Raw genomic sequence first — 21,591 nt, forward strand, 5'->3', positions numbered from 1 at the left:
CTGCGTAAGGGGGAAACACAAGATTACATTTTAATCTACACATTTTTGATGCCTTTTTTGTTTTGTACATTTTCTCAGGTTGGATCCTCCAGCTAGTAGTTCTGGAAAACCTGATGATTTTGGTAAATGGTAGTGGGTACGACCAGATATAAGAATGAGGTAATGGAGAAATAGAGAGAAGGAAAGAAAGAAAAAAAGAAAGAAAGAGAGACAGAGAGAGGGTGAGAGAGAGAGAGAGAGAGAGAGAGAGAGAGAGAGAGACAGACAGACAGACAGACAGACAGACAGACAGACAGACAGACAGACAGACAGACAGACAGACAGACAGACAGACAGACAGACAGACAGACAGAGAGGGTGAGGGAGAGAGAGAGAGAGAGAGAGAGAGACAGAGAGAGAGAGACAGACAGACAGACAGACAGACAGACAGACAGACAGACAGACAGACAGACAGACAGACAGACAGACAGACAGAGAGGGAGGGAGAGAGGGAGAGAGAGGAGAGAGGGTGAGGGAGAGAGACAGAGAGAGAGAGAGACAGAGAGAGAGAGAGAGAGAGAGAGAGACAGACAAAGATATGCCTGCCTACCTGGCTCTTGTTTGATGATACCTGTGAGGATCTGAGAGTTGAGGCTGTTCGGAGAGTCAGAGGGTTTTCTCTTCTTTGTCTGGTGGACTGGTATCCCACTGTAAACACACACACACACACACACACACACACACACACACACACACACACACACACACACACACACACACACACACACACACACATACACATACACACACACACACACACACACACACACACACACACACACACACACACACAAATGTGTGTCCTCAAATGTAGTGAAATTAAGCATTTCCATTCAGAGACTGATCGATCCGCTATAACATATTATATGATTTGTTATCTGTTTTCCTCTCTTTCTCTAACCTCTCCTCCTCCCTTCCTCCCTCCCTCTGCCCTCCCTCCCTCTGCCCTCCCTTCCTCTCTCCCTCTGCCCTCCTCCCTCCCTCTACACCCCCTTCTCCCTCCCTCCTTCACTCCTGGCCCTGCTGTGTGCTGCAGTTCCTGGTGACACCCCTTATCAAACATCTTTCTCACCTCCCTCTTCTCTCTCTCTTACCATCCTTCCATCCCTCTCTCATCCATCTCTCCCTCCCTCTCTCCTACACCCATTTCTCACAGCTGGCCCTGCTGTGAGTGCTGCAGTAGTAAGTGATTGGATGATTGATTGATTGGTTGATCGATCACTCACTCCTGCTGTTGAAGGAGTTGATGCATCAGCTGAGTCTGTTGCAGGTCTTGTCCACTCCCACTGGAGGCGGGTCCAACAGGGTACTGTGAGATCATTGGCTCGGCCTTCAGGTACATGTCCCGGTGCATGTTGGGATAGCCGTGGCCATGTGGGGGTAGAGGTGGCGGGGTCATGTGACACATGTTCTCTGGTGTCATGGTCCTCAGCATATGAGTGTCTGGAAGACAGGGAGGAAGACAGGGAGGAAGACAGGAAGGAAGACAGGGAAGAAGACAGGGAGGAAGACAGGAAGACAGGGAAGAAGACAGGGAGGAAGACAGGAAGACAGGGAGGATGACAGGAAGACAGGGAGGAAGAAAGGAAGAGGGAGGAAGACAGGGAGGAAGACAGGAAGACAGGGAGGAAGACAGGAAGACAGGAAGACAGGAAGACAGGGAGACAGGGAGGAAGATAGGGATGAAGACAGGAAGACAGGGAGGAAGACAGGGAGGAAGACAGGAAGGAAGGAAGACAGGGAGGAAGACAGGAAGACAGGGAGGAAGACAGGGATGAAGACAGGGAGGAAGACAGGGATGAAGACAGGGATGAAGACAGGGATGAAGACAGGAAGACAGGGATGAACACAGGGATGAAGACAGGAAGACAGGGATGAAGACAGGAAGACAGGGAGGAAGACAGGGATGAAGACAGGAAGGATGGAAGACAGGAAGGAAGACAGGAAGACAGGGAGGAAGACAGGGATGAAGACAGGGAGGAAGGAAGACAGGAAAAAAGACAGGAAGACAGGGATGAAGACAGGGATGAAGACAGGGAGGAAGACAGGGATGAAGGCAGGGAGGAAGACAGGAAGATGGGGATGAAGACAGGAAGACAGGGATGAAGACAGGAAGACAGGGAGGAAGACAGCAAGGAAGACAGGGATGAAGACAGGAAGACAGGGAAGAAGACAGGGAGGAAGGCAGGGAGGAAGACAGGAAGACAGGGATGAAGACAGGAAGACAGGGATGAAGGCAGGGAGGAAGGCAGGAAGGAAGACAGGGAGGAAGACAGGAAGACAGGGATGAAGGCAAAGGAGGAAGGCAGGAAGACAGGAAGACAGGGAGGAAGACAGGAAGACAGGGATGAAGACAGGAAGACAGGGATGAAGGCAGGGAGGAAGGCAGGAAGGAAGACAGGGAGGAAGACAGGAAGACAGGGATGAAGGCAAAGGAGGAAGGCAGGAAGACAGGAAGACAGGGAGGAAGACAGGAAGACAGGAAGACAGGAAGGAAGACAGGAAGACAGAAAGACAGGGAGGAAGACAGGAAGACAGGAAGACAGGCAGGAAGACAGGAAGACAGGGAGGAAGACAGGAAGACAGGAAGACAGGGAGGAAGACAGGAAGACAGGGAGGCAGACAGGAAGACAGGGAGGAAGACAGGAAGACAGGAAGACAGGGAGGAAGACAGGAAGGAACATGTTTAGGCGTTTAATCTTTAGTTTTAAATGTTTCAAGGTCTGTTCTGACAATAGCTAGCTGGTCAACCTTCAAATCTGGTCAACCTTTAAATCTGGTCAACCTTCAAATCTGGTCAACCTTCCCATCTGGTCAACCTTCAAATCTGGTCAACCTTCCCATCTGGTCAACCTTCAAATCTGGTCAACCTTTAAATATGGTCAACCTTCCCATCTGGTCAACCTTCAAATCTGGTCAACCTTCAAATCTGGTCAACCTTCCCATCTGGTCAACCTTCAAATCTGGTCAACTTTCCCATCTGGTCAACCTTCAAATCTGGTCAACCTTTAAATATGGTCAACCTTTAAATATGGTCAACCTTCAAATCTGGTCAACCTTCAAATCTGGTCAACCTTTAAATCTGGTCAACCTTCCCATCTGGTCAACATTCCCATCTGGCCAAACTTCCCATCTGGTCAAACTTCAAATCTGGTCAATCTTTAAATCTGGTCAACCTTTACATCTGGTCAACCTTCCAATCTGGTCAACCTTCAAATCTGGTCAACCTTTAAATCTGGTCAACCTTCCCATCTGGTCAACCTTCCCATCTGGTCAACATTCCCATCTGGTCAAACTTCAAATCTGGTCAACCTTCAAATCTGGTCAACCTTCCCACCTGGTCAACCTTCCCACCTGGTCAACCTTCCCACCTGGTCAACCTTCCCATCTGGTCAACCTTCCCACCTGGTCAACCTTCAAATTTGGTCAACCTTCCCATCTGGTCAACCTTCCCACCTGGTCAACCTTCCCATCTGGAAACCTTCCCACCTGGTCAACCTTCCCACCTGGTCAACCTTCCCATCACTAAGATCTATATCCAATATTGTCATATTATATTTAATTCCTCATCTAGTGTGTAATCAGTCCAGGTTCCCTCCACCTTAGGCTAATGGTACTTTCCATTGTTCCTTCCTGGAGCTCAGCCAATCAGATAAGACCTTCCCGCACCTTCTCACTGATGGGAAAGACCAACACAGGTGGACGTGAGCACATTGTGTTGACGTATGCAGGCTACATTGTGAGTTTGTATAGCCTACTACAACGTGTATTGGAATTCAGAAATAAACCTAGAATTTCAGTGAGAAATGTATTGAAATATATTAAATGAAATCCAGCTATTATGACAACATTTCACAGTTCCATCAGGTATTTAATAAAGCAGATTTTAGAATCTAGATTCCACATCAAAACACGATTTTCCACAGAGCGAAAAAAAACAACAACATTTAATTTATTTAAGTTCTATGATCAAATTTCGTCTCCAGATAAATTGGATAAAGTTTAAAACAATAAATGACACAGGAGCTTTTCTCTGTAAAGAATGTATTGATTTACACCAACTTATTAACTACATTTTGTCCAACTCTTGTTCTTCCATTTAAATGACCAGAAGAGATCAGTAAAATCTATTGATCTGAACAGAAGCACGGCAGAGAGAGACGGACGGACGGACCGTATGAGTCTACACCTATTTTACCTGTGGAGAGACATACTGCACAACTATGCACTGTCCCAAATGGCGCCCTATTCCCTACATAGTGCACTAATTTCAAACAGAGCCCTATGGTCCCCAGTGGCCCTGTTCAAAAGTAGTGCACTATATAGGGAATAGGGCGCCATTTGGGACAGTAATTCCGTCTGTAAGTATATACTACACACCTACCTGTGTAGAGATACTGATTCATCAGTCTATCTCTCCGGCTCCACTCCCTGTTTTACCACTGATCTGACTCATCGTAGTCCTCCGATGAGTCTAGAGTCACCAAACACTTCCTGACTAACTAACTCCCTGTCTGACTGAGTCACCAAACACTTCCTGACTAACTAACTCCCTGTCTGACTGACACCAAACACTTCCTGACTAACTAACTCCCTGTCTGACTGAGTCTAGAGTCACCAAACACTTCCTGACTAACTAACTCCCTGTCTGACTGAGTCTAGAGTCACCAAACACTTCCTGACTAACTAACTCCCTGTCTGACTGAGTCTAGAGTCACCAAACACTTCCTGACTAACTAACTCCCTGTCTGACTGAGTCACCAAACACTTCCTGACTAACTAACTCCCTGTCTGACTGAGTCACCAAACACTTCCTGACTAACTAACTCCCTGTCTGACTGAATCACCAAACACTTCCTGACTAACTAACTTCCTGTCTGACTGAGTCTAGAGTCACCAAACACTTCCTGACTAACTAACTCCCTGTCTGACTGAGTCACCAAACACTTCCTGACTAACTAACTCCCTGTCTGACTGAGTCACCAAACACTTCCTGACTAACTAACTCCCTGTCTGACTGAGTCACCAAACACTTCCTGACTAACTAACTCCCTGTCTGACTGAGTCTAGAGTCACCAAACATTTCTGTTTTTCTTGTTTTCGCTCTAGTTCTCTCTCTCTCTCTCTCTATTAATGGACTAATTTTGACAGTCTTTTTTTCTGTTCTTGACTAATTTGTGTTCGAGGCAGGAGAAAGGCAGGGGTGAGAGAGAGAGAGGAGAGACAGGGGTGAGAGAGAGAGAGGAGAGGCAGGGGTGAGAGAGAGAGAGGAGAGACAGGGGTGAGAGAAAGAGAGGAGAGACAGGGGTGAGAGAGAGAGAGGAGAGACAGGGGTGAGAGAGAGAGAGGAGAGACAGGCGCGAGAGGGAGAGGAGAGACAGGGGTGAGAGAGAAAGGAGAGACAGGGGTGAGAGAGAGAGAGAGGAGAGACAGGGGCGAGCAGGAGAGGAGAGACAGGGGTGAGAGGGAGAGGAGAGACAGGGGTGAGAGAGAGAGAGGAGAGACAGGGGCAAGAGGGAGAGGAGAGACAGGCGCGAGAGGGAGAGGAGAGACAGGGGTGAGAGAGAGAGAGAGGAGAGACAGGGGTGAGAGAGAGAGAGGAGAGACAGGGCGAGAGGGAGAGGAGAGACAGGGGTGAGAGAGAGAGGAGAGACAGGGGCGAGAGGGAGAGGAGAGACAGGGGTGAGAGAGAGAGAGAGAGAGGAGAGACAGGGGTGAGAGAGAGAGAGGAGAGACAGGGGCGCGCGAGAGAGAGGAGAGACAGGGGGTGAGAGAGAGGAGAGACAGGGGGTGAGAGAGAGAGAGGAGAGATGGGGGTGAGAGAGAGGAGAGACAGGGGGTGAGAGAGAGGAGAGACAGGGGGTGAGAGAGAGGAGAGACAGGGGGTGAGAGAGAGGAGAGACAGGGGTGAGAGAGAGGAGAGACAGGGGGTGAGAGAGAGGAGAGACAGGGGGTGAGAGAGAGAGAGGAGAGACAGGGGGTGAGAGAGAGAGGAGAGGCAGGGGTGAGAGAGAGAGAGGAGAGACAGGGGCGAGAGAGAGAGAGGAGAGACAGGGGCGAGAGAGAGAGAGAGAGAGGAGAGGCAGGGGGTGAGAGAGAGGAGAGGCAGGGGCGAGAGAGAGAGAGAGGAGAGTCAGGTGCGAGAGAGAGAGAGAGAGAGAGAGAGAGAGAGAGGAGAGACAGGGGGTGAGAGAGAGGAGAGGCAGGGGCGAGAGAGAGAGAGAGGAGAGGCAGGGGCGAGAGAGAGAGAGGAGAGGCAGGGGGTGAGAGAGAGGTGAGGCAGGGGCGAAAGAAAAAGAGAGAGGAGAGGCAGGGGCGAGAGAGAGAGAGGAGAGGCAGGTGCGAGAGAGAGAGAGAGAGAGGAGAGAGACAGGGGCGAGAGAGAGAGAAGAGAGGCAGGTGCGAGAGAGAGAGAGAGAGAGAGGAGAGACAGGGGCGAGAGAGAGAGAGAGAGAGAGGAGAGGCAGGTGCGAGAGAGAGAGAGAGAGAGGAGAGGCAGGTGCGAGAGAGAGAGAGAGAGAGATGTATGTATGTATGTATGTGTGTGTGTGTGTGTGTGTGTGTGTGTGTGTGTGTATGTGTATGTATATGTGTGTATGTATGTGTATGTGTATGTATATGTATATATATATATATATATGTATGTGTATGTATATATGTATGTATATGTGTATATGTGTATGTATGTATATGTATGTATATATATATATATATATATATATATATATATATATATATATATATATATATAGTATTTTATTTTTTTTGTTATTTTCGATGTACTTTACTCAAACCAGTGAATATCACTTATTATAAATGAGATCATTAACTATCAGCTCTTGGAATATCCAGGGCCTATACTCTTCACATTTTGGTTATAAAACAACTAATCCAGAATTGATTAAAAACATCAAGGGACAGGACATCATAATCCTACTGGAAACATGGTGTCGTGGAGACATAGATACTCAGTGTCCCTCAGGCTATAGAGAAAGTTTACTACCATCAATCAAACATAAAAATGTTAAACGGGGCCGAGACTCAGGTGGAATCATCATTTGGCATAAGCAGGACTTAGCACTGAATGAAATGAAAAAAGGTACCACTCACATTTGGCTAAAACTTAACAAAGGTACAATCTATTGTGACAATGATGTATACATATGTGCAGCTTATGCTCCTCCTTCCGATTCATCATATTATGATGATCAGTTTTTTGACAATCTCCAGACAGAAATCATTACATTTCAGGCGCAGGGTAAAGTGCTTCTTTGTGGAGATTTCAATGCAAGAACAGGTTCTGAGCCTGACTACACTGATGCGGGAGGTAACCACCACATATTTGGACACCCCTCCTTGTACAGTAGCCCTATTATAAATAATAGAAACAGTCCTGACCAAATACTGAACAAAAATGGAAAAGAGTTAGTACATCTCTGTCGAGCCTTAGGCCTGTACATGCTTAATGGTAGAATCAGAGGGGACTCTTTAGGTCAGTTTACTTACTGCTCAGCTCTTGGGACAAGTGTAGTCGATTATGCCATCACTGACATTGACCCCTCCTCCATTAGTGCATTCACTGTCAGACCACAGACACCATTGTCAGATCACAGTCAGATCAACGTGTTTCTGAAGAAATTAACCGGCAATATTCATTCAAAAAAACAGCCCAATAAACTTTACAACATAAACCAATCGTTCAGATGGGCTCCAAACAGTGCAGAGGCATTCATTGAAACATTGAACTCAAATGAAATGATGAACTCTATACAGTTTTTCAATAACTCACAGTACCAAAACAATAAAGATGGTGTCAATTCAGCTACCCAAAACATCAACTGCATATTCCAAAAAGCAGCATCGAAAGCAAATTTGAGAAAACCAAAGCAATGCAACATCAGAAGCAAAAATCAAAATGTTACTGACAAATGGTTTGATAATGAATGTAAAACAATTAGAAAACACCTAAGACAAATGTCAAACAAAAAACATAAGCAGCAAAACAACCCAGAGCTACGATATGAATACTTTGAAACTCTGAAACAGTATAAACAAACACTGAAATGCAAGAAATTGAATTATACCAACAAGACACTTGATGAAATTGAAAACGCAATTGACCAAAATCAGTTCTGGGACATGTGGAACAATTTAAGCACAACAAAGCCACAAGAATTAGCCATACAAGATGTAGGAATTTGGAAAACTTACTTTGATAATCTATACAAAAACATCCCACAAAAAGACTTAAACCAGAACCAATTAGAAATTAAAGAAAAATTGAACATCCTGGAATCAGTCATTAAAAACAACCAAAATCCATTAGATTACCCAATAACCCAACAAGAACTAAATGAAAAGCTAAAATCTATTAAATCAAAAAAGGCTTGTGGTGTAGACAACATCAGAAATGAAATGCTGAAAAACAGCACACCTGAGTTGCAAAATGCTGTGCTTAAATTGTTCAACATGGTTTTAACTTCTGGCTGCTTCCCTGATGTCTGGAACCAGGGGCTCATCTCCCCTATCCACAAAAGTGGAGACAAATCAGACCCCAATAATTACAGGGGAATTTGCGTCAACAGTAACTTGGGAAAGATTTTCTGTAGCATTTTGAATTCAAGAATTCAAACCTTTCTTCAAGAAAAAAATGTAATAAGTAAATGTCAAATTGGCTTTCTCCCTAACCATCGCACTACTGACCATATATACACCTTACACACACTAATTAATAAACACGTCCACCAAAAAAAAGAGGGCAAAATCTTTGCTTGCTTTATTGACTTTAAAAAAGCATTTGATTCGATTTGGCACGAAGGGCTATTCTACAAAATTCTACAAAGTGGGCTTGGTGGTAAGGTGTATGACTTAATAAAATGTATGTACACAGAAAATAAGTGTGCAATAAAAATCAAAAACCAAAGAACAGAATTTTTTTCACAATGTCGAGGTGTGAGACAAGGCTGCAATTTGAGTCCAAATCTTTTCAACATTTATATCAATGAATTAGCAGACATGTTGGACCAATCTCCAGCCCCAGGACTCACACTATTTGACACAGAGGTAAAATACCTGCTATATGCTGATGACTTGGTACTTCTATCACCAACCAAAGAAGGTCTTCAACAAAACATTAATATTCTGGAGCAATATTGCCATAATTGGGCCCTGGCAGTAAATTTCCAAAAAACTAAAATCATGATTTTCCAAAAAAAAACCAGATGTCAGAAACAAAAATGTAAATTCACCCTGAACAACACCTTAATTGAACACACAAAAAATTACACCTACCTTGGTCTGACCATATCTGCATCGGGAAACTTTAATATGGCAGTGAAGGCCCTCAAAGAAAAAGCCCGCAGAGCAATGTATGCAATAAAAATGAAATTATTCAAAATCAACATCCCAATTAGAATTTGGACTAAAATATTTGACAGTGTAATCCTACCAATAGCACTTTATGGAAGTGAGGTTTGGGGGCCACTCAATAAACTGGATTTTTAAAATGTGGGACAAACATCCAATTGAAACCCTACATGCAGAATTCTGTCGGAAAATTCTACAAGTCCAGAGAAATACACCAACTAATGCATGTAGGGCAGAATTGGGCCGTTTTCCAGTAATAATGAAAATACAGAAAAGATCATTAAAATTTTGGCTACATCTAAATTCAAGTCCAAATTCGAGTCTGCAATTTAAAGCACTTCAAGCCCAAGAGCTGAGCCCAGAAACGAGCCCTCTCAGTCAGCTGGTGATGGACCTCACCAATCAAGCTGACACCAGCACTGCTTCAAAAGAAAGAATTCCAATAAACAAAATCATGAACCAATCAAAGGAATCATACTTACAATACTGGAAAAACGAAACAAAATCCCAAAGCCGACTAAATTGCTATCTGACCCTAAACAGAGAATATGAATTGGCTGATTATCTCTACTCTGTCAGAGATACGAAGCAGAGACAGATCCTTACCAAGTACAGGCTGAGTGACCACCGATTGGCAATAGAAACCGGCAGACATAAAAAGACATGGCTACCCAAAGAGGAGCGTGTATGTGGTCACTGCATGACAGGGGAGGTAGAGACAGAGATGCACTTTCTCCTTTACTGTGATAAATATTCCTCACAAAGAGATTCATTATTCACAGAAATGACTACATATATTCCACATTTTTACAAATTGAACCCAGAGGAAAAACTAAGAATACTCATGGGCGAAGGAGCAATGGCTCCTCTTGCAGCCAAATATGTATTTTCCTGCCATAGCCTGAGGGACACTGAATAATAACATCTGCATAGTAAACAGTAACTTACTTATTATTACTATTATTGTTATTACTATAATTATTAATGTTTACTGTAGACTGTTACCATTTTATTGTATTTATTTTTGTATTATTATTTACTACCATTTTATATTATTATTTGCTATCATTTACAATTTTGTTACAATGTATATTGTATACATTGTTGCTTTGGCAATATTGACACAATGTTTTTCATGCCAATAAAGCAGCTTGAATTTGAATTTGAATTTGAGAGAGGAGAGGCAGGTGCGAGAGAGAGAGAGAGGAGAGACAGGGGCGAGAGAGAGAGGAGAGGCAGGGGGTGAGAGAGAGAGGAGAGGCAGGGGCGAGAGAGAGAGAGGAGAGACAGGGGCGAGAGAGAGAGAGGAGAGACAGGGGCGAGAGAGAGAGGAGAGGCAGGGGCGAGAGAGAGAGGAGAGGCAGGGGCGAGAGAGAGAGAGAGGAGAGGCAGGGGCGAGAGAGAGAGAGGAGAGGCAGGTGCGAGAGAGAGAGAGGAGAGGCAGGTGCGAGAGAGAGAGGAGAGGCAGGGGAGAGGATAGGCAGGGGCGAGAGAGAGAGAGGAGAGGCATGGGCGAGAGAGAGAGAGAGAGGAGAGGCAGGGGGTGAGAGAGATAAAGAAATGATAGGCAGGGGCGAGTCAGGGAAAAAGAGGGCTCAGACTTACCATTGACCTGCTGAGGGGAGTACGGCTCAGAACTGGAGTCTGGGGGGGACTCTGGGAGGCTCCTGGAACATCCAGAAATATTCGCAAGGTTGGGATAAAGCACACACTTTGTTGATAGCTTGCTTTATTAAGGAAACACTTAATCTACTATAACTTTTCAAGATCTAGAACCTTCTAAAATACAGAGAGGGTCACAGCGCTGTACGAAGCGCATCGTACTGTGACACGTTCTGTTTTTAGAAAGTTCTAGATCTTGAAGACTTGATTTCTGACGTGCAAAAAAAAAAACATGTTGGGACTGTTCCAAACAGTGGACTAATGAAATAAACATTCACAAGATAGCTTTTGAGTGGAATTTCCCTTTAAAGGGGCAATCTGAGGTGGCTACATCCATTTGTTTGTACTTATAAATTAATGATATGTACCTATTGATTGTTGAAGAATATAACTTGTGAATGCCTCATGAGTTTAGTTCAACTGTCGTACCCCCATCAGAACCCAGAATATAAACTTGTTTAACTCCAATGTTTGTAAACAAAGTCAATGTAAATAAACACTATACAGCTCATGGTTTAAAACTATAATGTTTATATCACGGATGGTCAAGCTTTGCATCTATACTTCTGTCTATGAATTTGAGAGTGGTTAACATTTCTCATTCCCCCATCAGATTTATTTTGGTTTTTAACAGAAACAGCGGCCGCGTTGTTATTGTTTAAACTAAACTAAACTAAATTAAATTAAACTAAGGAAATCACGTTGTTATTGTTTAAACTAAGGAAAACTAAACTAAACTAAACTAAACTAAGGAAATCACGTTGTTATTGTTTAAACTAAGGAAAACTAAACTAAACTAAACTAAACTAAGGAAATCACGTCGTTATTGTTTAAACTAAACTAAACTAAACTAAACTAAACTAAACTAAACTAAATTAAACTAAGGAAATCACGTCGTTATTGTTTAAACTAAACTAAACTAAACTAAACTAAACTAAACTAAATTAAATTAAACTAAGGAAATCACGTTGTTATTGTTTAAACTAAGGAAAACTAAACTAAACTAAACTAAACTAAGGAAATCACGTCGTTATTGTTTAAACTAAACTAAACTAAACTAAACTAAACTAAACTAAACTAAACTAAGGAAATCACGTGGTTATTGTTTAAACTAAGGAAAACTAAACTACACTAAGGAAATCACGTGGTTATTGTTTAAACTAAGGAAAACTAAACTACACTAAGGAAATCACGTGGTTATTGTTTAAACTAAGGAAAACTAAACTACACTAAGGAAATCACGTGGTTATTGTTTAAACTAAGGAAAACTAAACTACACTAAGGAAATCACGTGGTTATTGTTTAAACTAAGGAAAACTAAACTACACGAAGGAAATCACGTGGTTATTGTTTAAACTAAGGAAAACTAAACTACACTAAGGATTGCTGCTTGAGGATGAATGTAAGTGTCTCTGGATAAGATTTTACATGTTTTTCTTCTAAAATGATAGTTCTGGTTTTTTTCATAAGGAGAAAACTGTGATATGTTCTCCAGTTAGTTTGTGACTGATTACAAGTTATTTCCATTGAGTCTATCCTGTCCGTGCGGTTTCTGTAATATGACTCGTTTCTGATATCACCCTCCCTCCGGTCTTCGCTGGTTTAGTGGAGTTAATCAAGCACTGATTACAAAACGGAACTGAACTATGGTGTCAGTCTGGTTTCACTGTGTGATGAAGGAATCGTCATTGTAGAAATTACCACCCCCAAACACATGTGGCTCTGAGAGCTCCTCCACCTTCAACATGCTCTATGAATCACGTCTCCTCCCTGACCCAGTCCCTTACACATCTCCTCCCTGACCCAGACCCTTACACATCTCCTCCCTGACCCAGACCCTTACACATCTCCTCCCTGACCCAGTCCTTTACACATCTCCTCCCTGACCCAGTCCCTTACACATCTCCTTCCTGACCCAGCCCCTTACACATCTCCTCCCTGACCCAGCCCCTTACACATCTCCTTCCTGACCCAGCCCCTTACACATCTCCTCCCTGACCCAGCCCCTTACACATCTCCTCCCTGACCCAGCCCCTTACACATCTCGTCCCTGACCCAGTACCTTACACATCTCCTCCCTGACCCAGCCCCTTACACATCTCCTCCCTGACCCAGTCCCTTACACATCTCCTTCCTGACCCAGCCCCTTACACATCTCCTCCCTGACCCAGCCCCTTACACATCTCCTCCCTGACCCAGTACCTTACACATCTCCTCCCTGACCCAGCCCCTTACACATCTCCTCCCAGTACCTTACACATCTCCTCCCAGACCCTTTACACATCTCCTCCCTGACCCAGTCCCTTACACATCTCCTCCCAGTCCCTTACACATCTCCTCCCTGACCCAGCCCCTTACACATCTCCTCCCTGACCCAGCCCCTTACACATATCCTCCCTGACCCAGTCCCTTACACATCTCTCCCTGACCCAGTACCTTACACATCTCCTCTCAATACCTTACACATCTCCTCCCTGACCCAGTCCCTTACACATCTCCTCCCTGACCCAGTACCTTACACATCTCCTCTCAATACCTTACACATCTCCTTCCTGACCCAGTCCCTTACACATCTCCTCCCTGACCCAGTCCCTTACACATCTACTCCTAGTCCCTTACACATCTCCTCCCTGACCCAGCCCCTTACACATCTCCTCCCTGACCCAGTCCTTTACACATCTCCTCACTGACCCAGCCCCTTACACATCTCCTCCCAGTACCTTACACATCTCCTCCCAGACCCTTACACATCTCCTCCCAGACCCTTACACATCTCCTCCCAGACCCTTACACATCTCCTCCCAGTACCTTACACATCTCCTCCCAGACCCTTACACATCTCCTCCCAGTACCTTACACATCTCCTCCCTGACCAAGTCCCTTACACATCTCCTCCCTGACCCAGCCCCTTACACATCTCCTCCCAGTACCTTACACATCTCCTCCCAGACCCTTACACATCTCCTCCCAGACCCTTACACATCTCCTCCCAGTACCTTACACATCTCCTCCCAGACCCTTACACATCTCCTCCCTGACCCTTACACATCTCCTCCCAGACCCTTACACATCTCCTCCCTGACCCTTACACATCTCCTCCCAGACCCTTACACATCTCCTCCCAGACCCTTACACATCTCCTCCCAGACCCTTACACATCTCCTCCCTGACCCAGTCCCTTACACATCTCCTCCCAGACCCTTACACATCTCCTCCCTGACCCAGTCCCTTACACATCTCCTCCCAGACCCTTACACATCTCCTCCCTGACCCAGTCCCTTACACATCTCCTACCAGACCCTTACACATCTCCTCCCTGACCCAGTCCCTTACACATCTCCTCCCAGTCCCTTACACATCTCCTCCCTGACCCAGTCCCTTACACATCTCCTCCCAGACCCTTACACATCTCCTCCCTGACCCAGTCCCTTACACATCTCCTCCCTGACCCTTACACATCTCCTCCCAGACCCAGTCCCTTACACATCTCCTCCCAGACCCTTACACATCTCCTCCCAGACCCAGTCCGTTACACATCTCCTCTCTGACCCTGTCAACTCACCCAGGTGCGTAGTTTCCTCTGTGTTCAGGCTTGATGTGGTGCTGCTGGTTCTGGTTCTGCTGGTGGTGCTGTTGCCCCAGGCAAGGGTAGTTGTTGTGTCTCAGCAGGCCCAGAGGAGGGGGTGGGGGATAGGGTGTCTGGTGGGGCTGGGGGTTTCCTTGACGTAGGGAGATAGGGGAGCTCACGCCACACAATAGATTCCCAGCGGAGGAGACTCCGGCCTGGGTTAACGAGTAGGAGTTAGCCCCTGGGGCACCGCTGTGGACCTCAGAGAAACAGCTGGAAAAACACAGAGACAAAAAATACAGTTGTGTTTCGTTATTATCAGTTCTGTTGGAAATGTTATGTTATGAATTTGTTGTTGTTTATTTTAATTAATTGAACCTTTATTTAACTAGGTTAGTCAGTTAATTAAGAACAAATTCTTAAAGTCCAGGTGTTTTTTTTTATCTGTTTGGTGCCAAAAGAAGATGACCCAGGTTAGAAAAAGTTGTTGTTGGGTTGTTTTTATAAGCTGATCCCAGATCTGTTTGGGCTGTAGACAACTCCTATGGTTAAGGTACAAAATACAGCAACAACTGATCTGGGAACAGGGTCATATTCATTAGAAAATAAACTGAAGAAAGAGAAAAGCGGACTGACGTGGAGGGGACGACCTGAAACACGTTATTGTCATTTGATCCGGCTATCGCTCTGAGTCACTCACATGTCAGTGCTGTCGTCCTCCTTACCGATGTAGTCCTCCAGGATACTGGTGTCAATGTTCGCTGGCTCCAAGGAGCTGGTAATATCATGTCCTACAGAGAGAGAGAGGTAATATCATGTCCTACAGAGAGAGAGGTAATATCATGTCCTACAGAGAGAGAGGTAATATCATGAACTACAGAGAGAGAGAGAGGTAATATCATGAACTACAGAGAGAGAGGTAATATCATGAACTACAGAGAGAGAGAGAGGTAATATCATGTCCTACAGAGAGAGAGGTAATATCATGACATACAGAGAGAGTCGGTTTGGGAACTGCCATCATGTTCAACATTTTCTCTTTTGATGAACTTTAAAATGTACAGAAGGTCAACTGATGTCAAACAGGATGTAGGATTCAAAACGACTCTTTAGAGACGACATCATGGAGAATTGGGTCTGTGGGGACCAGATGGTGTGTGTGTGTGTGTGTGTGTGTGTGTGTGTGTGTGTGTGTGTGTGTGTGTGTGTGTGTGTGTGTGTGTGTGTGTGTGTGTGTGTGTGTGTGTGTGTGTGTGTGTGTGTGTGCGTGCAGAAACCAAGAGTTGAGTTGGTGCCGTCAGGTGGTTTTATGGTTGAGTACAGATGACTCTGTGATTAATTACCCAGATGTACCAAGTTCCCTCTTGGGTTGTAAATTAATTACCCAGATATACTTGGTTTGTAATTTAATTACCCAGATGTACCAAGTTCCCTCTTGGGTTGTAATTTAATTACCCAGACATACTTGGGCTGTAATTTAATTACCCAGACATACTTGGGCTGTAATTTAATTACCCAGACATAGTTGGGCTGTAATTTAATTACCCAGACATACTTGGTTTGTAATTGAATTGCCCAGACATACTTGGGCTGTAATTTAATTACCCAGACATACTTGGTTTGTAATTTAATTACCCGGACATACTTGGGCTGTAATTTAATTACCCAGACATACTTGGATTGTAATTTAATTACTCAGACATACTTGGGCTGTAATTTAATTACTCAGACATACTTGGGCTGTAATTTAATTACTCAGACATACTTGGGTTGCGTTTCTACTTTTTCATCACTTCCTCTCTTTCTGTCGTATTTAAAAAAAATATTCCTAATATACTACGCATTGCTACCAAAACACCTCCTCCTCCTTCACCTCCTCTTTCACCTTCTCCTCCTTCACCTTCTCTTTCACCTCCTCCTCCTTCACCTCCTCTTTCACCTCCTCCTCCTTCACCTCCTCTTTCACCTCCTCCTCCTTCACCTTCTTCTCCTTCACCTCCTCTTTCACCTCCTCCTCCTTCACCTCCTCTTTCACCTTCTCCTCCTTCACCTCCTCTTTCACCTCCTCCTCCTTCACCTCCTCTTTCATCTCCTCCTTCACCTCCTCCTCTTTCATCTCCTCCTCTTTCACCTCCTCCTCCTTCACATCCTCCTCCTTCACCTCATCCTCTTTCACCTCCTTCACCTCCTCCTCATCCTTCACCTCCTTTACCTTCTCCTCCTCTCCTCCTTCATCATGCAACAGCGACTCTTTATACTGGAAGCTAGTACAGGTGTTGCGTAGTTTACTGGGTATACTGGAAGGTAGTGCTGGTTTCAGTGTTGGTGTGTGAAATAATTAATCCCTCTATTCTTTCCCCCCCTCTCACCTCCACTCCTCCTTTCATCCCCCATTCCCCTCCTCTCACTCCATCCAGGGACGTGGGAGCATATTCACCCCTTCTCAGCGAAAGCTCCCTAAATCCCAAACACATGATCCAACCCCATAATCCCCATTAACACACCCACCCATACTTTCACTAAAAGGTAACTTTTTTTGTGGGGGGGGGGGGGGGTTGAGTGAGTGTGAGAATGAAGAGGTGGAGAAGGGGGTGGAGGGTGTTCTACCTGGAACCAAAAGGGTTCTACCTGGAACCATTAAGGGTTCTACCTGGAACCAAAAGGGGTTCTTCAAAGGGTTCTCCTGTGGGGAGAAGTACCTTTTTAGATTTTAGATAGCAACTTTTTTTCTGTACCCACAAAACCCCAGACCGCTCCCTCTTTGTCTGTCTCTGTCTCTCTCTCTCTCTCTCTCTCTCTCTCACCATCTCTCTCTGTCTGTCTCGCTCTCTATCTCTCACCCTCTCTCTCACCCTCTCTCTCTCTATCTCTCAATCTCTCACCCTCTCTCTCTATCTCTCATCAACTCTCTCTATCTGTATGTCTGTCTCTCTCTCAATTCAATTTCAATTTAAGGGGCTTTATTGGCATGAGAAAAACATGTTTACATCTCTCTCTCTCTCTCTCTCTCTCTCTCTCTCTCTCTCTCTCTCTCTCTCTCTCTCTCTCTCTCTCTTTCTCTCTCTCTCTCTCTCTCTCTCTCTCTCTCTCTCTCTCTCTCTCTCTCTCTCTCTCCCAGTCTTTGATAAATTAAGCTGCTACTCAGTTCGGAATGTCAAGAATTTATCTGTTAGTGTTGGATAAACTATTTTATTTTTCTCTCTCTCTCTCTCTCTCTTTCTTCCCCCTCTGTCTCAAAACACTTTAAAATCTCACTGATCAGTGCTTAGGCACCTCTCCCTTACAAAGAAGAGAGCAAGATAGAGTGTGAAAACAGTTATAGATGGGATATCTCGGGGTTAAAAGTTATTGGTACACTCTTAAAAAAAAGATGCTATCTAGAACCTAAACGTTTTTTTGGGCTGTCCCCATAGGATGAGTCTTTGGGGTTCTATTTGGAACTTTCTCCAGAGAGGGTTCTACATGGAACTCAAAATAGTTCTATCTGAAAACAAAAAGGGTTTTTACATGGGACCAAAAGTTTTTTACATGGAACCAAAAATGTCTCTCCTATGCGGACAGCCAAAGAACCCTTTGAAAGCATTTTTAACTAGTAGTGTAGGACAATGGGACAGGTTAACAACTGCCTTAGCCTGGGGCTAACAGCTGCCTTAGCCTGGGGCTAACAGCTGCCTTAGCCTGGGGCTAACAGCTGCCTTAGCCTGGGGCAAACAACGGCCTTAGCCTGGAGCTAACAGCTGCCTTAGCCTGGGGCTAACAACTGCCTTAGCCTGGGGCAAACAACTGCCTTAGCCTGGGGCTAACAACTGCCTTAGCCTGGGGCTAACAACTGCCTTAGCCTGGGGCAAACAACTGCCTTAGCCTGTGGCTAACAACTGCCTTAGCCTGGGGCTAACAACTGCCTTAGCCTGGGGCAAACAACTGCCTTAGCCTGTGGCTAACAACTGCCTTAGCCTGGGGCAAACAACTGCCTTAGCCTGGGGCAAACAACTGCCTTAGCCTGTGGCTAACAACTGCCTTAGCCTGGGGCAAACAACTGCCTTAGCCTGGGGCTAACAACTGCCTTAGCCTGGGGCTAATATGGCAATAATATAACAGTGTGCATGTCAGTCTCTCTTGGCTCAAAGTAGAGTAGAGATTGACTGTATCAATTATTGTTTTAGTGAGAAAATATGAATTTGTTAAAAATGCAATATTGTCTGTATAATCAATTTACATATCATATAGCTCTGACAGACATACTTACCCCCCCAGACAATGCAACCAGGGGTCTCTTCACTGTTCCCAAATCCAGAGCAAATTCAAGGCAACGCACAGTATTACAGTGCCTTGCGAAAGTATTCGGCCCCCTTGAACATTGCGACCTTTTGCCACATTTCAGGCTTCAAACATAAAGATATAAAACTGTATTTTTTTGTGAAGAATCAACAACAAGTGGGACACAATCATGAAGTGGAACGACATTTATTGGATATTTCAAACTTTTTTAACAAATCAAAAACTGAAAAATTGGGCGTGCAAAATTATTCAGCCCCTTTACTTTCAGTGCAGCAAACTCTCTCCAGAAGTTCAGTGAGGATCTCTGAATGATCCAATGTTGACCTAAATGACTAATGATGATAAATACAATCCACCTGTGTGTAATCAAGTCTCCGTATAAATGCACCTGCAATGTGATAGTCTCAGAGGTCCGTTAAAAGCGCAGAGAGCATCATGAAGAACAAGGAACACACCAGGCAGGTCCGATATACTGTTGTGAAGAATTTTAAAGCCGGATTTGGATACAAAAATATTTCCCAAGCTTTAAACATCCCAAGGAGCACTGTGCAAGCAATAATATTGAAATGGAAGGAGTATCAGACCACTGCAAATCTACCAAGACCTGGCCGTCCCTCCAAACTTTCAGCTCATACAAGGAGAAGACTGATCAGAGATGCAGCCAAGAGGCCCATGATCACTCTGGATGAACTGCAGAGATCTACAGCTGAGGTGGGAGACTCTGTCCATAGGACAACAATCAGTCGTATATTGCACAAATCTGGCCTTTATGGAAGATTGGCAAGAAGAAAGCCATTTCTTAAAGATATCCATAAAAAGTGTCGTTTAGAGTTTGCCACAAGCCACCTGGGAGACACACCAAACATGTGGAAGAAGGTGCTCTGGTCAGATGAAACCAAAATTGAACTTTTTGGCAACAATGCAAAACGTTATGTTTGGCGTAAAAGCAACACAGCTCATCACCCTGAACACACCATCCCCACTGTCAAACATGGTGGTGGCAGCATCATGGTTTGGGCCTGCTTTTCTTCAGCAGGGACAGGGAAGATGTTTAAAATTGATGGGAAGATGGATGGAGCGAAATACAGGACCATTCTGGAAGAAAACCTGATGGAGTCTGCAAAAGACTGAGACTGGGACGGAGATTTGTCTTCCAACAAGACAATGATCCAAAACATAAAGCAAAATCTACAATGGAATGGTTCAAAAATTAACATATCCAGGTGTTAGAATGGCCAAGTCAAAGTCCAGACCTGAATCCAATCGAGAATCTGTGGAAAGAACTGAAAACTGCTGTTCACAAATGCTCTCTATCCAACCTCACTGAGCTCGAGCTGTTTTGCAAGGAGGAATGGGAAAAAAATTCAGTCTCTCGATGTGCAAAACTGATAGAGACATACCCCAAGCGACTTACAGCTGTAATCGCAGCAAAAGGTGACGCTACAAAGTATTAACTTAAGGGGGCTGAATAATTTTGCACGCCCAATTTTTCAGTTTTTGATTTGTTAAAAAAGTTTGAAATATCCAATAAATGTCGTTCCACTTCATGATCGTGTCCCACTTGTTGTTGATTCTTCACAAAAAAATACAGTTTTATATCTTTATGTTTGAAGCCTGAAATGTGGCAAAAGGTCGCAAAGTTCAAGGGGGCCGAATACTTTCGCAAGGCACTGTATACACGATCACATGAAACTGCCTTTCTCCTAACAAAAGCACTACCTCACAGCACAATGCCTCTCCTCTATCTGACCTAAATAATTATTATCTTATGTATATGTACTGATGTGGGTAACTGTCAGTAATATCTAATAATCAATAATATAGATGTAGAGCTTTCAAATCAAATCAAATTGTATTTGTCACATGCGCCGACTACGAATACAACAGGTGTAGTAGACCTTACAGTGAAATGCTGAATACAACAGGTGTAGTAGACCTTACAGTGAAATGCTGAATACAACAGGTGTAGTAGACCTTACAGTGAAATGCTGAATACAACAGGTGTAGTAGACCTTACAGTGAAATGCTGAATACAACAGGTGTAGTAGACCTTACAGTGAAATGCTGAATACAACAGGTGTAGTAGACCTTACAGTGAAATGCTGAATACAACAGGTGTAGTAGACCTTACAGTGAAATGCTGAATACAACAGGTGTAGTAGACCTTACAGTGAAATGCTGAATACAACAGGTGTAGTAGACCTTACAGTGAAATGCTGAATACAACAGGTGTAGAACCTTACAGTGAAATGCTTACTTAGGGGTAGCCTAGTGGGGTAGCCTAGGGGTAGCCTAGTGGGTAGCAGGGTAGCCTAGTGGTTAGAGCGTTTCACTGTAACTGTAGTAACCGGAAGGTTGCAAGTTCAAACCCCCGAGCTGACAAGGTACAAATCTGTCGTTCTGCTCCTGAACAGGAAGTTAACCCACTGGGCCGTCATTGAAAATAAGAATTTGTTCTTAACTGACTTGCCTAGATGAATAAAGGTAAAAAAAAATAAAAATTATTAACCAACAATGCAGTTTTAAGAAAATACAACAACTAAACAGTAAGAGATAAGAAAAACAAATAATTAAATAGAAGCAGTAAATAACAATAGTGATTATTGTTGGACTTCGTACTTCGGCGATGTCCTTTACAAAATATCCCCCCGACACTCTACTCAGCAAACTGGATGCAG

At 44.2% G+C, this 21,591-nt stretch overlaps 2 protein-coding genes across 7 annotated transcripts in view; one reads left to right on the plus strand and one right to left on the minus strand.

Moving 5' to 3' along the window:
* The window catches only part of LOC110515904 (myelin regulatory factor-like), a 110,282-nt gene that overhangs the window by 40,193 nt on the left and 48,498 nt on the right, over nucleotides 1-21,591 (minus strand). For 5 of the 6 annotated variants that reach the window (XM_036968502.1, XM_036968501.1, XM_036968499.1 and 2 more), the window contains exons 2-6: nucleotides 15,336-15,426; nucleotides 14,630-14,908; nucleotides 11,011-11,072; nucleotides 1,266-1,482; nucleotides 590-687 (exon numbers count right to left, since the gene is read on the minus strand). In XM_036968502.1, coding sequence (XP_036824397.1) covers nucleotides 590-687; nucleotides 1,266-1,482; nucleotides 11,011-11,072; nucleotides 14,630-14,908; nucleotides 15,336-15,426 — 747 coding nt within the window. The remainder of the gene's footprint in view (nucleotides 1-589; nucleotides 688-1,265; nucleotides 1,483-11,010; nucleotides 11,073-14,629; nucleotides 14,909-15,335; nucleotides 15,427-21,591) is intronic. The other variant, XM_036968500.1, reaches the window with a different exon arrangement.
* Nucleotides 1-21,591, plus strand: part of LOC110520937 (transmembrane protein 80) — a 114,439-nt gene that overhangs the window by 31,419 nt on the left and 61,429 nt on the right. The gene's annotated exons all lie outside the window — the stretch shown is intronic.

The sequence above is a fragment of the Oncorhynchus mykiss genome, chromosome 30 (assembly GCF_013265735.2).
Source record: "Oncorhynchus mykiss isolate Arlee chromosome 30, USDA_OmykA_1.1, whole genome shotgun sequence".
NCBI classification, from domain to species: domain Eukaryota; kingdom Metazoa; phylum Chordata; class Actinopteri; order Salmoniformes; family Salmonidae; genus Oncorhynchus; species Oncorhynchus mykiss.